Here is a 23,007-nt window from a genome sequence, read left to right on the forward strand (position 1 = left end):
GAAGCCAATGGGAGTGCGCCACGAGAGAGCCCAGAGGGTATAAAAGTGGGGCGCACAAAGAGAAGGGGGAGGCAAGACACCGGGAGGCAGACAACCAGGAGGCGGCCCGAGCACGTGCGCTTCAACGAACGAGCCAGGGGAATGCGGCCAGGCCATCGACCACGCCATCCAAGCCTGGGCGGGAGCGGGCCGACTTCGCATCGGCACCGTCATCCTAGGTGCACCACGATCCTGCGTCTTCGTGACCCCAGCGGCATCGGGCGGGCACCAGCGGCCTGCGTCCACGCTCCGTCGACGATCGTCTCGATGGCCCAAAAAGGCGGCGTTCGCACCAAGCCTACTTGAGACCTCCAGCGGCAGTGGCTACCAGGGGGTAGCCACCGAGTCATAGGACACGCAGTCATAGGACACAACTAGGCAGTTGTGGTTTAGAGAGATCACCTATAGGGTGATAAATAAGTGGATTTGGACGAATTGTGTAGAACTTTGTTGTAAAGACTTTTGGGTTAATCCGTTCACGTGACACTGTGTGCCAAACCCGTTCTTTCAACAGCACGTGCTTCTTCACCGGGTTTATTCTCAAAGCACTCGTCTCTATGCGTCTGTTCTGGAACCGTGCCACACTCGGTACATTCACGGCCTTGCACTCCGCACATGCCTTTCTCCTCAGCGGGCTGTCCAAAGCAACAGTTTTCTTTGTGTTCCTTTGTAATCACAGCCTTGTCGTGATCTGCCACCTGCGTTCTTTCAATATCACGCGACTCATCACAGTCGGCGGTCCGCGTGCCATCTGTCTCACGTGCGGCGCATTCACCATTCTTTTTGAGTTCCTTTTCATTGAGGCATTGCTTTAGTTCTGCATGCATTACTTACAACTTAGCCCGTTTTAATGCAATTTCTCTCTTTTTCTTCTCAGCCCTTCTTTTAACCTCTTCAATGCTTTTCTCCGCCTCACAATTTCTTTCCTCTGACAAAAACGTCCACCTCTGACCTTTCGTTTTCTGTGTGAGAGTCTTTGTCCTACATTCAGAAAATTGCTTCTTCTTCAAACCTCGCGTTCAAACCAACGTCAACGACCCACCCACATCCATTCTCGCAGGTGGAAAGACACGTGACTGGGCCCGACGCAAATATCCTGGGTCAGGATAAATCAATGCTGGCAAGCTCGCCAACTGTTTTTATTGTCCCGTAAACGGATGGTGTGGTTGACTTGACCAGCTCAGAGATTGACGCGGGAAAGCCATTGATGGGTTTGATAAAACACACATTTAACGCACCCGAAAAAACCCTCAAGCAAACCGCTCAATAAATCAAGTGCACTCAACCAGCAAACACTGAAATCTCTAACTAAAAATCCCAAAATACAATTCGAATCAAAGTTCAAAAGTCTGTACAATAAACTCCTATACCATTAGTTCAAATAGACTCAATCCATCACCCTCTAGGTGATCTCTCTACAACCACAACTCCCTATAGTTAATTCCACAAGCTAGGTGCAACACTGTGGAGGCTACATTGTTGTAAATAGTGCACCCACTGAGGGCGCCTAACTCACCGCGAAGGAAGCGACAAAAGGCGCCGGGGCCTTGCGGTGCCACTTGCCGAAGAGGGAGAAGGGAATGTCCTTTATGGACCCCCTTCACGGTGAGTTAGGAGCCCTCAGTGGGCCCACTGTTAACAACAATGTAGCCTCCACAGTGCTGCACCTGGCTTGTGGTATGAACTATAGTTGTGTCCTGTGAATGCGTCCCTATTGGGCTTGCCTACCCTGGTCGTCGGTGCTGATGTGTCGCACCCTTGTGTGGCCACGATTCGGTGGTAGCCGTCATCGTCTTGTTGATGCCGACGTTCGATGCGCTAGGTCATTCCTTGGGCAGCGTGGGCTCCGCGCATCCTGAAGTTTCCTCGATGGCTACCCCCTGGTAGCCGCTGCCGCTAGAGGTCCCAAGTAGGTCTCGGCACGAAAGAAGCCCTTTCGGGCTGTCGAAGTGAAGGTCGATGCAGCGCGGACGTTAGGCGCAGGTGCTCGACCGCCGCCCCTGGGGCCACGAAGACACAGGTTCGTGGTGCGCCTAGGATGCCACAGCCAATGCTAAGTCGGCACGCCAGGCTTGCTAGGCATAGTCGGTGGCCTGACTGCGTCCGCCTGGCTTGTTCCTTGAAGCTCACGTGCTCCTTCCGCCTCATGGTTTTTTGCCTCCCCCTGCTCCTTGTGCGCCCGGCTTTTAGCCCGCCTGGGCTTGATTGCGGCACACTCTCATTGGCTCTTTGCCTTTCCGTGTCTATATATGGTCGCCACTGTTCTGCGCAGAATTCTGATTGGCTGACCAGCCCGCTGCCATATTTGACAACGATGCCTTGGGGTTTCGGTGTGGCATTCGTTCATTGCTGCGCTCCTGGCGCACACTTCAAATGGCCGTTTCTTTTTTCTTTTCTTTTTTTTTGGGGGGGATTTTGATGTCTCCCCTTTTCCGGAGATGCCCTTGACACATGACAAAATGAATGGAATGGCACTATTTTGCTTGGTCAGTGCTCCCGCGATAACCTTCAAATTGATCCGAAATACGTCCCTCTGCTCTACTACAGACACGAGCGAAGCGAACTGGGGCCAAATGGTGGCAGTCAGGGCGGCGACAGATACCCGTTCAGTTGATGAAGCCAGCCAAGCTGATAGAAGCAGTGCACACCGACGACGGGAACAAAGGTTCGGAACCGACCACTCGGCAGGAGACGCGACAAGCACCACAAGCGAGGGAAGACAGACCTGTTCAGGCGCGGATGTGGCAGCCCAGGGAGATGTTTCCACAGACGCTCACGAAATGCCCGGCCGTGTTGACAACCACACCTTGCGGGTTGGGGCCGCAACAGGTGGCGAAGACCTACGAGTGAAATGCACAAGCATGAGCAACTTTTCTAAGCTCCACCTTCCCGCACAGACGACGCTCACACACGCACGATCGCCAGCTTTAAAACACTGGCCACTACTACGGGATGCACAGCAGAACTATGCAATACAGCAGCACAAATATTTCACCTCAACAAAACACGGTGGCTGTGTCTAACGCACGCTCTTGTCTAGTAAACCCTCCCATGGTTGAGTCGATGGTTGATTTCACGCGTGTTGGGATGCCGATTGAGACCAGCGGAGCTCCAGGCGTATGTTTGTGTGGCTTCTGTGTGGCAGTTTTGAACGTGGTGTAAGAAAAAAGTTAACTCGTCCAGCCACTCTGTAAGGAGAGAGTTTCTTACTGAGTACTCACTAAAATACAGCACGGTTGAAATTAGAGCCCCAAAGTAGAAAGGTACCCCAATTCAAAGTATTTGCAGGTGCGCGTACGTGCACCTGCAAGTACTTTGAATTACGCCACAGACTGTACACGAATGACGGGAAGCATACAGACGCACGCACGTGCAACGGAAACCCGTGTGGGGCACAGGCAACCGCAAGTATGACCCAGCAGGAGAGAGCACTGAGCTAATCTTTGTCAAGGCTTCGCTTTCTCTTTACCGCAGCACCCAGTATCTGTGTGTTTATCACAGCTGGCGCGTACAAAATGGGAACGAGCCCACTTGTCACAAGCCCGCTCGTCACCAGAGAACTCGTCATAGGCCAACTTGTTACAACGGCCTTTTCGTACAATGCCATATCGAGATAGGAACTCTAGGTCAAGGTGCCTTTTCGTACCAGAGATTTTGTCTCATCCCGACCGTGTGAACAAAAGCCTCGAAGCGCTGACCGGAAATTGGCGTTAAAAGTGGTTCTGCGGCTGGTTTCAACAATGTTATACTCGTTACAGCTGTTTAGGAGGGCGTGGGGAGGTCTGTGTCACCTGCATGCGTGTATAATGCCTTAAGCACTGCTTTTTTTTTGGGGGGGGGGAAGGGGGGGGTGAAGTCAGCGTGACCTGGACTGCTTTGAAGGGCTGATCATACAAGGGCGTTGAGGTTGGGTACTTATCTGGTCTAGACAATGACAAGTTGCAGCTGTAGTTGGGCAGGGTGGTAGAGAGGTCTTTGTGACCCCGTCATGGTGTGACCTGCACATACGTTTGAACCCTTTAAACGCAGCTCAAGTGCTCTTCAGGGGGGGGGGGGGGGGGGAGAGGCGAACACCGGGAAGCTGCGCACACCGCACTTGTTTCGAAAACAGCCTTGAGCAATGTAAGTTTGGGCACAGAAAAAATGTTGGTCTTTGTTGTTCGGATTCCCTTTTTGTCGCCTGGTTTCATTGCTCTGCGACATTGTAAACAAAGCACTGACTTTAAAGAGCCAGGAAGAATGGTCTACGGTCAAATCACGTGACCCCTAATAAAGAAGCATCAGGGTGTAAAAGCGCGTCATGTCATATACGTTTGATTCCAATTATACTTTTAACATAATTAATGAAGTGTGACAGTATATTAACCTAATTTTTTCCACAAAAAATTCGAGCATATTCGCCCTGGGCTATAGTCAATTTTTTTGGGTGGGGGGGGGTGTATTGGAAGGCAGAGGATTTGCTGGAATAAGCACTAAGTGTGGATCCCGTCGTCCCTGCACCCGCCTACACCGTTCTTTTAAAAGGCGGCGAATAGCAGGCGGTAACATCACTGTGACTTTCCAAAACATGCTCTTAATCGAGTTTTTTATGTGACAAATATTCTGGCAACAAGAGAACTCCCCGTACAAATAGCCCTATGACGAGTTGGCCAATGACGAGTGGACTTGTGACGAGTGGGCCCTGACTCTTACGAAACACATGCGTCCGGGCAAGCGTACACCCCAGTCCTGCAGGCAATTCTGTGTGTTCTTCGTATGATTGTGTCTTATGTACGCAATTCTGTGTTCTTGCCTACATAGTAGTACTTCAGCAAGCATGGGCGGCTGCAAGTGTAGCTCCAACAAAAGAATGTGTACTTTGACGCTTACCTTACAGAAATAACCACGTGCGAAATCAGCGCTAGGCTCTCTGGTCCGGATCACTTTAGGAGGTAACCGACGAACCCAGCACGTACGCACGTTTACACCTGTCAGGAAAGAGGGGTGTGAAGGCTTTCCTAGGAGGTGTGAATGTGCACGCGTACAGAGGTCAAAACTGTTAACAAGAACGTGCGGACGCATGGCCTTCGGTACGTGCAGCGCAGCCTGCTGATAGCCACCGGCGTGACCAGCGAGATTAGGGGACGGCGCTGCGGCAGCTAGGCATGCGAAAGCTATTACCGATGCTTGCTTGTTTGGGGAGAGAGGTTCGGCAAGGTGAGGGGCCGAAAGCCCCTCACCAGGCCTTATGTGCCTGCGCATGCGTGCTAAACCTTCCCCGCACCAATAATAAACGTCTTGAGGCAATTTCCCAGTCGACGCTAATGCTTCCTCCTTTCCTGCACAACCTACGTTAGAATGGCTGTAGCCGACCCACGTTCCACTTTTTTTATATCGGAACCATACCAAAGGCGAAAACAAGACTGCACTGCTTATCAGCACAAGATAACGTTTAATATAGGCTTTAGCGGCGGTCGTGGTGGGGGACTTTCGGCGTCGAACCGTGCCCGCCAAAACACGAAAGCATCGGCAATAGCTTTCACATGCCAAGCCGACGCAGCGCCGTCACCTAAGCTCGCTGGTCACGCCGGTGGCTATCAGCAGGCTCCGCTGCACGCATCGAAGGCCAGGCGTTCGCGCGTTGTTGTTAACAGTTTTGACCTCCGTACATGCTGTGACCATCGGTTACTTGTATTTCGAGGCAAACTTTTTTATCACGAAATAGGGAGGAACCCCCTGAAAGGATTCGGACCAGACAGCCTAGCGCTGGTTCCGCACGTGGTGATTTTTTTACGCTGAGCGTCATATAAATCCGAACTAAAGATCTGTCTGACCACAGTGTAACATGCGCCTGCAGCGCTGCGAGCTAAAAGTGGCACTCCACCGGCAAGCATTTCAGCGGTCTGACAAATTTCTACCAGACACGATTGGAGGTGGCCTTCTGTTATGTGGCCCCGAAGGCCGCGCCCCGTTGGAAAGCAGACCAACCCCAAGTCAGTGGGAGCGGTAAATAGCACGAGCGAGAGAATCAAGAGAGAAGAAACCTTTTCTGTAGCAGCTGTAGGGCCCAGAGAGATGTTCCAGCAGAACCTTGCGTTATCCCGGGCGTTTTGGCAGGCACGCACAACACTATTCACGCGCGGTGAGGCCGCGACTGGCTACAAAGCCCTACGAGAGCTACACCTAAGAACTGCGCTTTCCAAGGCAGTCACGTACGCCTGATGGTCAGCAATAAAATACTGCACACCGAATTATGCACGCCAGAAGGACTCAATACTGCTGCGCAAAATACGCACTCAACAGTGGCAGTGCTCAGCCGATAGTTAGGCCCAGCCCACGCTCTAGTTCACTCTAGTTTAGTGAACCCCCCCGTTGTTGATTTGACGTACATTGCGCGCCCCTCGGGATTCAGGGCGCTGCAAGCGGATGTTTGCGCTAACAGACGGTGTTTTACCGGAGCCGTAATAGCGACGTCTAGCCGTTTTGTTACCACAGTTTTTCACTAGGAAACCGAGGAAACTGTATTGTTGCAAGCCGCTAAATGTGCTCTAGTGTGCTAAATGTGCTAAATAATGTGCTCTAGTTGCGGGTACTAGCAAGTGCATGTGTTCCGTCACCACAGACTTGACACGAATGACAGAAAGCGTGCTGACGTGCGTTGAACACAAAACCGCGTTCGCTGGGCGATGTCAGTGCGCACAAACTTCGCTCCATGCAGCGCCGCTTTTCCCGCAAGGCGCTCCACGGCCCGCAAGAAAATGACGACATGGGCGTCGTACTAGACTGTCTTCCCGCTGTCAGAGTTTTCCCACTCGTTGCGTCGTCGCCGTACTGGGCGTCGCGTTGTTGTGTACAGTGTTCTGATGCTCGTGCTCAGGCGTGCATATAAGTCGTCTGCGCGAGAAGGCGCATTTGAGTGAAGCCCCGCTTGCTGGTGCCTCACCGCGCGCGGACAGAGCGTTCTGCGTGCCTGCGACAAGGCCCTGGGATCTCGTGGAGCCGCTGCGGCTGCTTGTGAAAAGGTATGTGTGCCTTCGCTCGTGTCCGAGTGCTCGGCAGCCGGCCTTCTTCGGCTGCAGTTGTTTCTGCAGTCGCGGTTGATATCTGTGCAGCCACCCCGGGCGCAAGCGCTGTTCGCGGCCGCTTCTGAGAGCCGACGGCCCCGATTGCGCTCGAGCACTGTTCCGCGGACTGCCGATGTTGGGGGATCATTGAACCTCCTGCGGGCATTCGAAGCCAACGTTCGAAGCTATGGCGTCATTCGGCGCTCGTGAATGTGTCAGCAGATACCGCCGCAAAAGCTGCGCTAGAGTAAAGTAAGCGCCGTGCCTGCATGCCAATGAACGCATGCGAAATTTAGAGTGACTCGCCTAGTCTTCACCAAGCGGAGGTGTTGGGTGAAGCGGCACGGATGGAAACTGGTAGATTCTTCGCAGTTGTTCAACCCAGACCTCCGTTCGAGTCTGCCTCCGAAATCTAGACGCTGCTGCTTCCAGTAGGTTATAGTGTGTTCTATGAGCACTTGCGTAGGTAAGCGGTAGTAGCGCAGAGGCAAGCAGAACGAACATTGGTGGGTGCTGTGCTGAGGCTGGACCAGTGTGACAGGCGTGTAGGCGAAGTTCTTCAGAAACGAAGGATGTACCATCTGGACCTTCAACAAACCCTGCAGCGGAAAGTTCATCAGTAGTTCTGACTCCGCTTTCTCCTTTTCATTCATAGAAAGTTCTAAGCATTCCCCGTAAGTTCTTCTTTCGCAACTATACAGCTGCCATCTTTAACACTGGTCGGCGATCGATCAAGGGCTTGCGTAACTTTTGTTGACTATCAGGATTTTATGGTGTGCCTCTATCAGGATTTTATGGTGTGCCTGCAAGTGACTTGAAACTTCAGAACATGTGTGGGGTACACAGAACTATGCGGCGTGATATGTGTTGCATTACTCTCTAGCGCGAAAGGGGCTGAGCATACGTGGATAGGACAAAAGTAGTTTTGCCTTGTAGCGAAGGTATCTCTGGTAGGGTTAACCGCATGCTTCTGAGCAAAGTTGTTGCTGGCACCCTTGACATTGCGTGTGTGCATCTTTCTTTTTCTTTTTTTGGTTCCAGAACACGCTGTCCGATGCTAAAAGCTCGCATCCCACATGCTGTGACATCGTTAAGGCCCAATAGCTGTGTTCCTGCAATTTCTGCGGATGGAGCCTGCTGCCAGAATGTGTCCTGCAGCCAACAGACCCAGGCGACCATTGCCACCAGTCCTATAAGTACAGGCGGCCACAATATAAAACGGGCCGAGCGAGCGGTGTGCGAGAACTATCGGTGCGACACTTTCTGGGCCGACGCCTGCTATCGAGATAGCTCACTACGCATACGGGTCCTTTGCAAGGCAATGCGTATCAATTTTCTGGATTTCAGCCACTGCGCATCGTTTGTATACGAAGTAGTTCCCTACTACGCATTTCACGGCAGGACGAGCGGGCGGCAGAATTGCAAGTGAACCTGCTTACGAGAAAAGGGGGCGTGGAAATGCACACACATGCACAGCTGTTCCTTCTCAATGTTTCCCTTGGGTGTGACTTACTCCAACTCCCACAGCATTTTTCAGTCTAGGTTCGAAATGTCCTCGGAAGTTTTGTGGTTTTGATGTGCAGCCTGAACGAAAGCTGGCCCGCGAGCCACCACGGAAACGTTTCTTTTCTCTCCTTTTTTTTTCGCATGCCATTCTACGATTAATGCGTCGCTGCTTCAAAAGCGGCTACCCTGACAATTTTTATCGTTTCATTGCCCATTAGCTGTCGCAAACGCAAGCTCACAAATTAGCTCCTCGATATATATTTTTCTTCCCAGCTACGACCTCGACACAGCCTAATGGCGCCTCCCTGAAAAGCTTCGCGATTTCGCCATGCTGCGAGTACAGTGGTGGTGCCACTCAGTCATTTTTCTTTGTCGCACACGGTGTTAAATGGATGAAATGACACGTACCCGATAGAAAATGTCTTGAAAACACTCGGTACTTGTCGGGGTCCATGGTTCCCAGCCGGTTGATCCACGCGAGCCACTCTCGACGACGCTTTTCCGACAGGAGCTTCGTCTTCTCGTACTCCGATGTGCACACTTTCGGGACTTTGAAGAAGCCTGGATCTTTGCTGTTGCTTTCTATTTTCATCTTTTTGGTTTGCGTACGACTGCTGCAACCGACTATCACACAGTAATCCATTGTCGCACGTAGTAGCAGAATACGCGATCACCATGGGTTCGCCAGAGTGCTCCCGTCAACATTTTTCCCGTGCTCCGCCGACTGACCGAGGACTTCAAAATGGCGAACCCTCCCACAATGCACCGCACGCTGCACGTCAATGAACACCCCGTCTAATGTGATCAATCGTCTCTACATTGTCGTCTGCCGGATGTGAAGATGGCAGTGGGCTTACAGCAAGTCCTTTTAGTGTTGTGTGTGTATAAACTTATCTGTAGTTGCGTTGCTTGCTTCCAGAAGGCACAACACCGACAGCAGGTATACTGGGTGCAACATCCTGGACCCACTACGGCTCCGTTACAGCAATGTCTGTGGTTGCTGCCTCCAGCCGGGTTGTATCCTGTAGCCAAAAGACGCAAGCGGCTGTTACTACCAGTGCTAGAAGTACGTCCCCTATTTTATGTGGGAGCCAGTCTGCATTATGGACTGAAATTTCTTTGCAGGTACACAGTGCACTCCGACATTGCTCATCAGTGCAAGCTCCCAAACCGAAGAGAAATTTCCAGGTTAGAGTTTGTTTTTTCTTTTCATATTAGCATTCCAATTCAGAGTGGAAATACTGCTTAAAAAAAACAAATTTGTGTTATAGTTTTTCATCATTTTTTTTTCATGTTTCATTCATTGTGGTGTCTGGAAGCTATAAAGGTTTATTCTTTCTGAGGATTATCAGTGGTTCCAAGCATGCCGCTGATATTATAAGGTTGGAAAACAAGATGTGGTAAAAATTCTTAGTGTTCACACGAGCACATGTTGCAACCATTTCATGGTACTGATTACAAATCCTAAGAGTGATATTTTTACGTAAAAAAAAATATCGGGTTTGCAGATGGGCCTGTGTGTGAACAATTTCCAGGTTCCAAAAAAGGCAACGTTTTCATCTTCATTATTTAGTCTAGCCTGCTCAAAACGAATGAATGAATTTATTGTTACCATGGGAAGGAAAGCCCACTACCAGACGTGATTTGTCTTCGATTCCCTGCCGCGGTGGCCGCTTTTTTGATGGAGGCAAAAAGCAAAAAATGCTGTGTGCATGAGATTTGGCGCATGTTAAAGATTCCCAGGTGGTCGAAATTCATCCGGAGCCCTCCACTACAGCGTGCCTCGTTGCCTGCTTTGAGTCGGCGCGTTGAAACCTTACAATAAATCAAATAAGTTTTCCAAATCAATTCACGTAGTGTCGTGTCTTTCACGTCGGTGCGGTGAAACCGGTGTTTGAATATTTTTCAAATTTCACTACCTAAACTTACCTCCTATTACAATTGAGGGTGTGCTAAAATTGTGCAGTTATGGTAGATTTTATAGAAACTACCTAGTCTATTATTGAGAATGTTAGCAGGTGAGCGGAATACTGAGGCAATTTTATGTGAAGTTACTCAATGCAACTTTCCAATAAAAGTTTGCCTGCACGGAAAAGTTTTGCCACGCAGGGAGAACATTTGTAGAGTATAAGAGAAACAGTTCCTTCCTGCAGTTTACAGGGCACTTGTTATCGGCTTGGTAGAAATATTGTGCACACATTGCTCAAGAAGTGATGTTTGTGCCTCGAAAATTGTAAGAGGACCTAAAGATAGTGGCTAATAAACTAGCAGTTTTAGAGCTGAGTAAACGGACAGCAAAATTTGCCTTGGGAACTTCATTTTGGTTCGGGTGACAGTTTGAGTGTTGAAGGGCTTCTTTGGAAGGGAGCCTGACGTATTATGTACAGGAGCTAAAGGAAGAGGAAGTAGCCAAGATTCCTCACCCACATCATCACCCACACCCCCATAACCTGTGTTGTGGGGGAGCAATCCGTGAGTAATGGCCGAAACAGTGAAGAAAACATTGGGGACTGTCTTGTAAAGGTGGTTGGAGCACATTAGTCTTGTGCATGTTTTCTAACCATGAGCATGCCTTAATTAAGGACTACAATGGCAACATTCTGCGAGTTTAGCACGGTGACAAAGTGAAAAGTTTTTATTTATTTGCAAGTGCTGCGGGCCCTACACATTCATAAGTAGCACGAAAACGCTTAACGCTCTGCAGAAATACAATAGTTAGAGAAACATTGTTGCACACGGGGTACATTTTGCTTGACCTAACTAAATTTAAAAAAAAAAAAAGCTGCCCTGCATACAATTCACACAGTCCACCATGAAACAATCCATGCATTGGCCATCAATGACTGCAACATTGTTTTTATACGTAATTCTTTATTAGCTATGAGAAAGCTAATGTCAAATGTCTTGTTCCTCTTAAAATTCAGTTTGAAGACGACAATTCAGTTGGAAATTTCTAGCTGTAGACCTCAGTATAGGTTGACAAAGCACTATAAAAGTACGACTTGACCGTCAACATGGTCAGAACGGAACTATTCAGGCATCTTGCATTTTATGCTGTAAGTTGCACGTCCTAGGCTACTACTAATGTTAATTTACTAGAAAGGCTACTACATAGGTTAGAAGGGATGCAGCTAATTTTTGTAGCAGATATTTTTAGGCAATTTACGAAAGTTGTCTTGCATGCCGTTCTGGGCACATCTGCTGTTTTACATTCAACTTGGAAGAGGTATAGAGACACTAATGGTAGACTTGCAACTGCTATCAGTTGAAGTTTTTGCTGTTTTGTGCATGAGTTGACCATGTCATCTTAGAAAACTTCTAATATATTTTATTCGACCATGTATTTAAGAAGTTTTCATTTAGTAATATTTAGCATTTTTCAGGCATGTGTGTGATGGCTGAATTAGGGCTTACTGTGTTTTGATGGAAATGTAAATACTGGACTTGGAATGTGACCTCTGCAAGTAGGGCCTACTGCCAGACTTTTATTGGTGCTTCAGTCATTCTTTGTGTTGGGACATTAAATGCTCTGTAAATATTTTGGTACCTCGGCCATTCTTGGCTGTGTCTAGTGGTACTCTGTGCATGAATGTTATGCATCTTTTGTAATGTTGTGCATATTCTGGTTTGTTTGGTCATGGAGTTGACATATATCTGGTCTTTATTATTACTGCAGTTTAGTCCAATTGTGTGTCATTTTTTCTACTTCGGAATTTTCGCACTGACAGCAAGAAAATATCGCTTGGAGGGAAGCTGTATTCCTGCCTCTCCTGCCAACCACCAGAGCAGTCATGGTGAAGGGTGTGCCACCACAACGCCTCACATCTGCACTGTTTGCAAACAAGCCTACCGTACAAAACGCAGCCTGGCCCTACATATGAGAATTCACTCCGGCAAGGACTCCCACGTGTGTAGCATGAGTATTGAGCAATCTGCATACAGAACTACCCTGCTTAGTCATGAAAGTGTACACTCTGGTGAGAGTTCCTACGTGTGCAGTATCTGTCATTACATCTTTCTTGCTGAGAGGTGTTATGTGTGCAGCACCTGTAATAAGACCTTCACTTCGAGATCCAATCTGGTTGCTCATGAAAGACTGCACTCTGGCGAAAGGCCTTACATGTGTAGGATCTGTAAAAGTGGCTTTAATACTAGCAGCCAACTGGCTTGTCATGAAAAAATACACTCCACTGAAAGGCCTTACATGTGTGAAATTTGTCAGAAAAGCTTTAAGAAAAAATACAATCTTGTTGATCATGAAAACTGGCACTGTGGCAAAAGACCTCATGTGTGTAACATCTGCCAGAAGGGCTTTCCTCACAAATCCAGCCTGATTGCTCATGAAAGAGTGCATTCTGGTGAGAGGCCCTATGTATGTAGCATCTGTCAGCAGAGTTTTACTCAAAAATACAGCCTGGTCAAGCATGAAAAAGTGCACTCCGGGAAAAGGCCTTACGTTTGTGGTATTTGCCCGAAGAGTTTTATTGAAAAAAGCAACTTGAGCAGGCATGAAAAAGTGCACTCAGGGGGGAAGTCTTACATGTGCAGATTCTGTCCGTATACTTTTTCTGAAAGGGCCTCCCTGGAAAGGCATGAAATATTGCACCCTGGCAGCATCTCCCAGACCAGCTTCGCTGACAGACCGCCACTTAAGACATATGAGAAAAGGCGTACCACCAAAACACTCACTTCATAACATGTAAAAAATAAACATTGGTAACTAACATTGAGAGTGCAGCAAAAAAAAGGTTACTCAAATTTTCACTGGCATACATATTGCACGTGACAGATTGCACAGTGGCGTAAAGTGAAAGGGTTGTATGCACTGCAGAAGCATTCCTTGCAAGCATACCTGGGCCATGCATATGGTGCAACAATGCAAGGGCTTTTTGAATCAGCCAATTTATCATGAGCTACTGCTCTCCACGATGATCACTGTAACAGTGTTATCAGTATAAGTAGCTATGCTACAAAAAATTGGCTGACAACCACATTAACAGTTCCTATAAAAGCCCTCTAAGCAGAACCTGTGAAAAAGAATCAAAACTAAGTCAAAATCAAAGCCTTGTTATTCAAACGGCCGCAGACGAAACGGTCCCGGAGCAGCGAGTCGAGCTGCTCCCCGAAGGCGCAGCCGCTCGCCAACCCTCGCAGCGCTGCGACGAAATGCCCGAGTGTCTCTCCGTCGCGGCAGCTCCGGTTAATGGAGCGAAACCGCTCCATTAACGTCGACGGAGCCGGGCTGATGTGCGAGCGCAGCGTGGCGAGCAGCTCACCCAGCGACTTGTCGTGCGGCGTGGCCAGCAACAAAGTACAAAGTATATTCCTTTTCACAGATATACTGGCGAAATATTAAAGCCTGATATTTCGTTTGTAATGTTGTTCAGATGCACAATACTCGTTAGAGAAATACCATGACCAATGTGGCAACTGTCGGCTCGCTGTCGACTTTCTGAGCTCTTGCAGACGAATTGAGCTGACAACACAATTCACAGAGCTGCACACAGTCTTCATTTATTCACAGTTGTAGCAGTAGGCTTTTCAGTAAAATTCGAGGCTCTCCTCCAGTTAGGCGTTTGAACTGAACTGCATATAACACGCATGACAGCTGATTTCTGAAATCTAACAATGGATTGGATTGGCTCATATAGTCTGGATTTGTAGAATTGTTATTTTCTGCTTCATTTCTTTCATGGCTTCATTTCTTTCCGTGGCCTTCTCCTTCTCAATCTGAGGGCTGAATTAATGGTGCTTGGTGAGTTTGTGCATTTGCTGTCGCTGCTGATTCTGGACTAAATGCATGCCGCTGGAGAGTGGGCATGCTTACCACTGCCATGCCCGCTCTTCCATTTCTGAGGCTTCTCTTAAGGGGAAGTTGGAGATCATCTTGTTGGAGGGGAAGTTGGAGATCATTTCATTTGGTGTTTTTCTTTCTCGGTGCGTCCCTTTTAAGTGGAGTGTACGTAGTATGCAATGGACCTTGACTTTGCTAAGCCAACATTAAGGTGTGAGGCCGAGTCATAATCACAAATTTTTTTCAATACGTCATTTTCGTTTTCCCCTTCGTTAGACGTGCAATTCATTGGGCATCATTTTGCCAAAAAAAGTTTCTTCCTTCACAGTTTCTCTCAGAAAATACATAAAAAACGTGAACCCACTAGGCGTCTACAAATCCGAAACTGCCAGTTTTGTGTGCAACAAAAATGCCCTGGTTTGGAGTTCTTAGCTTGTTATTTAAAAACCGTATCATGCACGAAAATGTATATGTCCTAATAGTGTTTTCAACACTATATTTGTCACTTCAAATCAAACTTCTCGCCAGGCAGATGCACGATGTTTCGCACGTGTTGCTTACGTTCTGGAACCTTCGTGCGTGCGTCAGAGGCACTTCGGATTGTTTGGTGGATATGCTTACTGTCTGTCACTAACGTTTTCTTACTGGCAGCCAAAGTATGGAATGTGTCAATATGTTATATGTTTCCTGGTATATTCGAAAGAAGATTTTATTATCCGCAAGTTTATGGCCTGCCTAACATTCACTATGATTGTCCAACATACAATATTTGCCCTTTATATTTATATGAGGTAGCGTGATATTTAGGGTGTTTATCATATCTATAGGGACCGGGCAGCTGGACGGGTGGCGCCACCACTCGGCGCTCCCCTCGTCAGTGGAATGAGCCGGTGCATTGGACTACACAGCCTCCCGTTGTTTTTGTCGTGTTTGCTTCGGTGCTTTGAATGTTTTGGTGGTTTTGTGAGCGTATATGTGCGGTGAAACAAGGTCTAGACAGATGTGTTGGGTTCTTAGATGCAGTAATGACTACGTAAACTTGTCGGACGCTTCTAAAGTTGGGTATCGGCTGCAATGGCAAGAGCGCTTTTTGCAGCGATCTGCGCTTGGCTACACCCGTTTGAGTACGAATAAAACTACTATTAGTAATATTATTTTCTTCTTAAATGAACTAACGGCTACGCAAACTTATTGGATGCTTGTAAGGTCGGGAATGGGCTACATTGACACGAGCGCTTTTTGCAGCGCTCTGCGCCTGGATCCGCGCGATCTGAGTAGGAATAAAACTATTAGCAATATTATTATTCATTTATACCACTTTAAATTATCTTCACTGGTTTAAATGAATACGCAGCGCTGGGATACCTCGATACGTTTGCTTTAAATAGAAAGGCACCTGCATACGAGATGGATTACCGTGTAGCCGTAGAAATGTTGCGGTAGTTTACACTTTCTGTAACCGTGAGCTTTGTGCCTTCGGTTTTGGTGAGCGACACTGTGACAGCATGGGAGCCTGAAAGCCGAAGTGGAAATCCCACATTTGTGGTGGTCATTTTATCAAGAGCCAAAGTTATTCACCAACTCAACAGCCCACGCTACAAACCATCCACCATCCCTCCTCCCCTTCCCGTTTTACCACCTCCGTGAAATAAATGCTGGCACCGATCGTTAAAAATGTAACAGTGTTAACGTCAGCCGGTGTTTTTTAATGCTTCAGTATTCTTTACAGAGTACCTAAAAAATTGTGTAATGCCTGGTGAAGACACCAAAAACGCGCTATTAGTTGCCTCAAATATGGGTGCATCAGCCCGAGTCCTCCAGCACAGACATATTTCCGACACGCTCGACAAAGTTATGATTTGGAGAGGGGGGCATGGAAGTTCAAAATTAAATAGCAAAGTCATCTAGCCCTCCGTCTAATGATTATGATGGTTGAACGCAAAGCTTTCTTCCTGCGAAATCGAATGGGAAATGGTCAAAGTCAAATACGCTGCGATCAAAAGACCAAACTGCGTGCTGGTCAAATTCGGCGCTCAACAAGTCAAAGTTTAAATCCAGAAGGCAACCAAGAAAACCCATACGATAGAGCTTTGCGATAAACCCTCATCGTCGTTAGACGAAGGTGTGCATGATTCTTCAAGCGTAGGTGGCAGCTTGTAAACTGACTGCGGCATTCAGTTGTGAAGCTGAGTACAGGTTTCGGGCACCCTCCTGTCTTGCGTCCTTCAGCCATGCAGGAATCAGTTTTTGAAAAATTCCCCCGCACCTCCCCGAAGGGAATCGTGCAGAAATGCGAATGCATTGGGTGCACCGATGAGTGTGTTGCGAGTAATGGCGTAATTAATGACGAGAGTGTGAACGTAATCATTTATTCATCAGCACCTGTTTGTGTTATCGTTGTACCTGACTGCCACAATCACTGCCTTGTGATCGCTAAAGTGCACGGTGAAAGGGTCTTTGAGAAGCATACGCGCGTCACAGTTTCGCGTAAAGACGAGATCAATGCAATAACTCCCGTGAATGGTAGTGGGGCACGTGTCGAAGCCGGCAGAGAGACAATGCATAGAGTGCCTGGTCTGCATGTACTCGACCAGCCACTCGCCACTCTTCTTGCGCACGTCAACGTTGAAGTCGCCAACCAAGACTATGGGGTCAGAGGGTTTGGAGCGCACGCGCACACTTTCCATAGCCGCGTCCAGCTGCGCGGCAACGGCGTCTCGAGCGAGGTTGGGCGCGAGGTACACGGTCACCACAAAGACTCCGTCTCCGGTGTAGGCAAGGGTGTACAAGTCCTTGTACGGAGACGTGTCTCGAACGGGACACGTGGCAACGGCGTGCGATATCAAGTTCCCTCGGGCGTGTCCTCTCCCCTTGCCCTCCGCTACTCCCGCCCGAGCTACCACCTGCTCCGGTTGCTAGGCGCGCCACAGCTGTTGCTAGGGGCGAGGAGGAGCGCGGAGAGATAACACCTGCGGGCGCATGCCGACGGAGCACGACAACCCCCGACTAAGAAATGCATTCGCATTTACGACGACGACGACGACGAAGGCAGAACTACGAGGCGCGCGCTCACGTGCGCTCGCGATGGAGGAATGCAGGCGCACGCCGGCCAACGGAGCAAGACAACCCCCGGCTAATAAATGCATTCGCATTTAAAACCATTTACCAACTAGCCAGCAACCATTGCAATTCTTGTAAAGCAATGCTTCTCCACGACAAGCAATAACGTTCTCTATCATGCGGTATTTATTCTACCAACGATTCCCGATTACTGTAGTAAGAGCATTTCTGTGAAATTAAACACGTTTCAGCCGTAGGTAATGAAGTAATGGAAGCGTCGTCCATCACAATTTCTGTTTTGAGGTAAATCTTAGAAGACGTACACCCCACAACTTTGTCTTTCGCTTGTGCACGACGTCGACGCCGTTTCGCCATCAACTGCCCAAGGCCAGCGCCGCAGCATTCCTAGATCGGTTGCACACACCGGCTTTGTGGGAACATTTAGCTGCAGTATACTCCTCGATACGCGAAACTGCATGCAGGCATCAAAAAATTGCATGAAGCAACGAACTTTCACTTCCAGCTTGGCGCATTGAGCGTCGTCTGCTATTTGTAAATACTGAGTATGGGCGTAAATCACACACATGGCATGCCTCGTAAACGTCACATCCACGCTCAAGATTTACCGATCTGAAAAATGCACGTGGGGTTACGTACGCTTTGCAAGCCGCACCGCAGAAAAACGACAGAAAGCCATGCACAGTTACGCTGCGCTGACCGCCACCGGCATTCCACTGACGAGCGGTTCGCCACGGGCGGCGCTGTTCGCTGAAGCGACGGTGGTGCCATACAACGGCCGCCCGGTCCCTATACACTAGCTACCATTTGCAGAAAACACACAGTGGAAGCATTTAATTTAATTTTCTTTAGTTTCTTCTAGGTTTCAATGTAATTTTCCAAATAATTTAGTTTTCTTCGTTCTTTTGTGTCATTTCTTTCTTTTTTTATTTTTCTCTTTTGAATACTGCTGCTCACATATGTGTATGTTCAGTCTGTGTATTGGCCCACCTATGTAATACCCTTTATCGAGGGCCTTTAGTGGTATTATGAACTAAATAAATAAATCTGACAAACTTCTGTTGTGTCGAAATTCAGCACCCAGCATGCACTAACTACCAGTTGTAGAACTCATTCAGAAGACCTTTTATTTGGCAAAAGCCTTAAGTGCCCTTCGGACACAGTCGGACACGGATATATCGAATTATTGTCTATATCGAACTGTCTGAACATCTCCTTGGAAACCCCTTGCAAAAGTATAGCGCTGTTGTACGCGTATATCGAACTCTCGATCACAGACCCATACGATATATCGAACGCTGCGCCCCAATTGCCCCTGCAAGTGCGCTTCTCCTGATGCGGTGGATGTGATGATGACGGCGACTTCTGCCGCGTTCGGTTTCTGGCATGTTTTCTGCATGCTCGAGTGGTTTTCAGTGGTTGATCGCGCAGGGAAACCCATGTGGCATGTTACGTGTTTTTGTCCACGGCCCAAGTTTCGGAGCCATGGTCACGGAAAAGTGTAAGACTTTGGATTTCTGAATTTATGATGCAGAAAAAGCAGCAAGCGAAGGTTACAGATTTTGTTTTTTGTGTTAAATTGTCATCATAGAATTTAGGCTTTGAATTTACCGGGCTGTGAGGAACATATCGGTAAGGTACCGCTTGTAGCGACTTTGAAAAGCTCTCAGTGATGTGTGGAGTTACGCTTCAGATAGGCATATTTCATATTTCGAATTATCGATATATCGAACTATTTTATGATCCCCTTGGAGTTCGATATATCCGTGTTCGACTGTACTACAGGTGCACACCCGCTGCACAACACCTTGATACCAAGGAAGCTGTGGTGTGTGCAATCATTCCTAGTGACATAATTCCTGCCATAAGACGAAGAACCGAAAACAGACGCATATAGGGTGCAGCAAAAAGGAATCTGGTTTAAGTACCTCATGCCAAAAGACGATGGGGAGAAAGTGAAGAAACAGGCAGAAATGTATTCTGGCAGGAGTTGTTAAAGGGTATCACCCGGCTTTCGCCTCTAAAGCACGTAAGCAGACTCACGTGCCCCAAAGAATGTTTCTTTCTGAGAAATCAATATGTGATTTCCTGGCCCTTCTTCGTTTGCAGAGATGGCCTCTGTGCAGGTCCACGCAAATTCCATAGCCCCCTTTTGCACAGTCAAACCCCCGCAGCAATTGTTCCCAGGTAGACTGGGCTTTGTTGCCTTCAGCATCAGACCATTTCCTGGGCATAAGTTTCCTAGCACACCCTACTTGACGGTATCATTTGTCACTTCCTCTGTAGCAATCATGCAAGAGGTGGAAAACAGGAAACCCTCCTAAGTGACACTCAGGATTGACTCCATCACTTTCTGGCCATCCCCATATTTGAAAAGCAGCCTAACTGTATTCTTTTGTACATTCAAGAGCATGGGCAACAAATCACTTAATTCAACTCTGGTGTCATGTTCTTTGGGGGCGATCTCAATTGCAGCCAGTTTTTGGAACTTCAAAGAATTCAGATCAGCCACTTTTTTGTGGCCAGTCGCAGAAATAGCTTAACCATAGCATTAAAATAAATTTGATCACTGCTTTCACTAGATGCCAAGAAGAGGATCCCTAATCTAATTTTTACGGTCACTGACATCACCTTTCTAAATAGTGCAACTTTATTTTCAGCATGAGTGCCACCCTGCAAGCAGTGACAGCTTTTACAATAAGCAGGCATGGGCAGTGTGAAGCCACAGCTACAGCAAACACTTCATGTTTCCAGTAGTGAAAATTTATTGCGAACCACGCAGAAAATATACAAAACTCAACTAAGACATCTTTATAACTTGCAATGTTGATCGGGAAAAGCAGCAGTCAGCTTTGCCACAGTGCGCAGAACAGGGACAACAGTTTAGACCACAGCAGACACATATGCAGCATGGCCCTCGTTTCTTTGCAGCGAGGCAAACACAAAAAAGAGAGCGGTCTGTTTATGCCCTTTTTTGGTAGAGCATACACACCCTCGAGAAGGCCTGTCCCTGTGCATTACCAGTTACTCAAACTGGAAATGCTTTCCAGCTGTGGTTCCTCACAGTCAGATATTTCCTTTCCTGGTCAATTTTTATGAAGTCGGGTAGCTTGTTATTATTAAAGAGGCCGTGAAGAGATTTTCAAAAAATCTGTGTTATGTGTGCGCTTATAACCATGGAACCTTGATAAACAAACAATGCATACCCATTTCGTTCCCCGATATCAGCAAATAGGAAAACAAATGCTGTTTCGGTTTCACCGAGGCTTTCCTTCTCAACTCGTGAAGTGACGTTTCAGTAGGTCAGTAAGCACCCAATCATAGTTCTCCCTCGTGTGCACAATATGTCGGCATAGGGCGGGCTCGCAAAGGGTCAGATAAAGCTACAACACTGCTGCCATGATGAAACTCGCCCTGCAACTGAGCAGGGAGATGTCTGATACGATTGATCAACATGATCGAACTTTCAGTCAACAACGCGGGCGAGTGGCGCAGGCAGAAGTAACCACGTTTAACCTAAACTGCATTCGTAAACTGTTTACGCTGTTTCGCACGAGTCTAAACTGTCGTTTTGCTAGCCGACATTCTTGCACAAGTCTGCCGACATCAGTCTCACGTAGCCCGTATACACGAATTGCGCGAATGTGAAACGTCTGACCTGACGAGATAAATGACCGATTGCTTAAAGTGAGAATTTATTACATAAACACGTTTATCGAAGGAACTTCGAGTCGCCGGAACTTAAAACTCATCCATCACTTACTCATCAAGCGCAATAATAACTAGCGAGAAGCAGCGATGCAGCGCCGAGTCCCGCCATCACGCAGTTCGACGATTGTCTTCCTGTTTCCTGCAATAAACAATGCTGCTAATGCTGTTTCGTTGATTGCATACGCTCCCCTTTGCGCTTACTGCAGAAGCGTTCAACAGTAAGTTAGCGGTTAAAGCTCTGGGTTGATTAGAATTTGTGAAAACACGACAGACTTCTGGGTTACAAATGCGAAGAGGCTTTTATACAGCAGTTCTTCAATGCGCGCGCTTTTCACGTCGGTAGTTCAGTGGATAAAGTATCCCAATAGGCTGTCCGCATGTTGGGCTAACCCGGAGGCCAGAAGTTCGAATCGCATACGGGGCACTTTTTTTTAAATGCAGAGCATTTCTTTATCTCACGATGTCACCCGGCGTTTGCGTGCCTCGGCGTCCGCAACAGCCGTTCCAGGTGCGCTCTCTCCCCCACTCCTCCTCTCCCGCATCACGCTACCCTCCTCGCTCTCAACAACAGGTCCGCACTCCTCCCCCTACACTATATAAAAAATAATACTTACCGGCGCCTGGTTTCTATCCCACGACCCTGCGGGCGGAACGGAAGGTACATGGTGCTCTACCCACTGCGCAACAAAGCCGACACAGAATGGAAGGCTACGATCGCACCTTATATCCTTGACTCATTCAAACTACGTCAAGAAGTTGCTGATACAATGCATTCACTACCTGTGGGCGGAACGTGAGGTACATGGTGCTCTTCCCACGGCACCACAAAACAGACATAGAATGAAAGGCTACGAACACGCCTTACATCCTTGACTCATTCAAACTACGTCAAGAAGCTGCTGATACAACGCATTCACTACCACCAACTCCCCAAACACTAAACGTTAACGCTATACACCCACCCTTATGCGACACATTTACTCGAGTCCCCCTCGCGGTGAGATGGGCCCTTTTTTTGCCTCAGCAGTTCTGTGCCATTTCAGACAAAAAGGGTAAGATTCCGAAGAGAATTAGGCGAAAGAACGTAAAATTCAGCGCTACAAACTGTACAAACAGCCAGTAGGTCTGAGTTTTGCTGCAATGGTTGCCAGACAACTGAAGCGGTCACGACACCGCTCACGTGGACAGAAAACTGAATGAATGAATTTGGATTTTATTGGCGCAGCAGCCAAATTTGGCTATAATGCGCCAGACACAAGGTAAATATTTTGAACTCACTACGGTAAAAGGTTCATGTAAAAATCATGCAAAGTGGTAAAATCAAAGTTTCTGTAAAAGCTTGAGTGCACTCAAAAATTAAAAAACCGCTCAAGAAAAAATGATGTAACATGGTAATATCAAAGTTTGTCTAAAAGCTTGACGGCACTCAAAAATTTAAAAACCTTTTCCAAGGGAACCAGGGGTTCATCGCCAAGCAGTAAAGCAGGGTGCAATGGAATTTGAAATTTATAAAAGTGCGAAAAAAATTCCCGACATTTGTTTTCGTAACTAGGACACTCGATAAGTATGTGTATTACTGTAAGGCGCTTCCCACATTGCTCACATTCTGGAGGGTCTTCTCCCAGCAATAAGAAGTTGTGGGTCAAGCGCGTGTGCCCAATTCTTAGGCGACATAACACCACCTCTACAAATCTTTCTTTATGTCTGCAGCTCTGCCACTCTCTCAGGTGCGGCTTCACAAGGTGGAGCTTGTTTTCATTGAGTTCTGTCCATTCAGACTGCCACTTCTTCGTTATTGATAATTTTAGTCTCCGTCTGTAATCCTGGTAGGGTAAA

The 23,007-nt window shown here is 47.7% G+C and overlaps 2 protein-coding genes across 9 annotated transcripts in view; one reads left to right on the plus strand and one right to left on the minus strand.

Annotated features, from left to right (window-relative positions):
• Window positions 1-23,007, minus strand: part of LOC144158475 (uncharacterized) — a 101,078-nt gene that overhangs the window by 32,772 nt on the left and 45,299 nt on the right. The window contains exons 1-2 of one of the 8 annotated variants that reach the window (XM_077689363.1): window positions 6,063-6,377; window positions 2,765-2,879 (exon numbers count right to left, since the gene is read on the minus strand). The exons of 6 other annotated variants lie outside the window; for them this stretch is intronic. The gene's annotated coding sequence lies outside the window, so the exon portion shown is untranslated. Of the gene's footprint in view, window positions 1-2,764; window positions 2,880-6,062; window positions 6,378-23,007 lie in introns of those variants that run through there. One more of the 8 variants, XM_077689364.1, reaches the window with a different exon arrangement.
• LOC144158493 (uncharacterized) lies at window positions 6,883-18,515 on the plus strand. Its single transcript, XM_077689408.1, has 5 exons — window positions 6,883-7,040; window positions 8,124-8,278; window positions 9,508-9,654; window positions 9,714-9,776; window positions 12,317-18,515. The coding sequence occupies exons 2-5, from the start codon at window positions 8,137-8,139 to the stop codon at window positions 13,282-13,284; spliced, it is 1,320 nt and encodes a 439-aa protein (XP_077545534.1). The 5' UTR covers window positions 6,883-7,040; window positions 8,124-8,136; the 3' UTR covers window positions 13,285-18,515.

Source organism: Haemaphysalis longicornis, unplaced genomic scaffold (genome assembly GCF_048455015.1).
Source record: "Haemaphysalis longicornis isolate Haplotype H1 unplaced genomic scaffold, Haemaphysalis longicornis Haplotype H1 scaffold_10, whole genome shotgun sequence".
Taxonomy (NCBI): Eukaryota; Metazoa; Arthropoda; class Arachnida; order Ixodida; family Ixodidae; genus Haemaphysalis; species Haemaphysalis longicornis.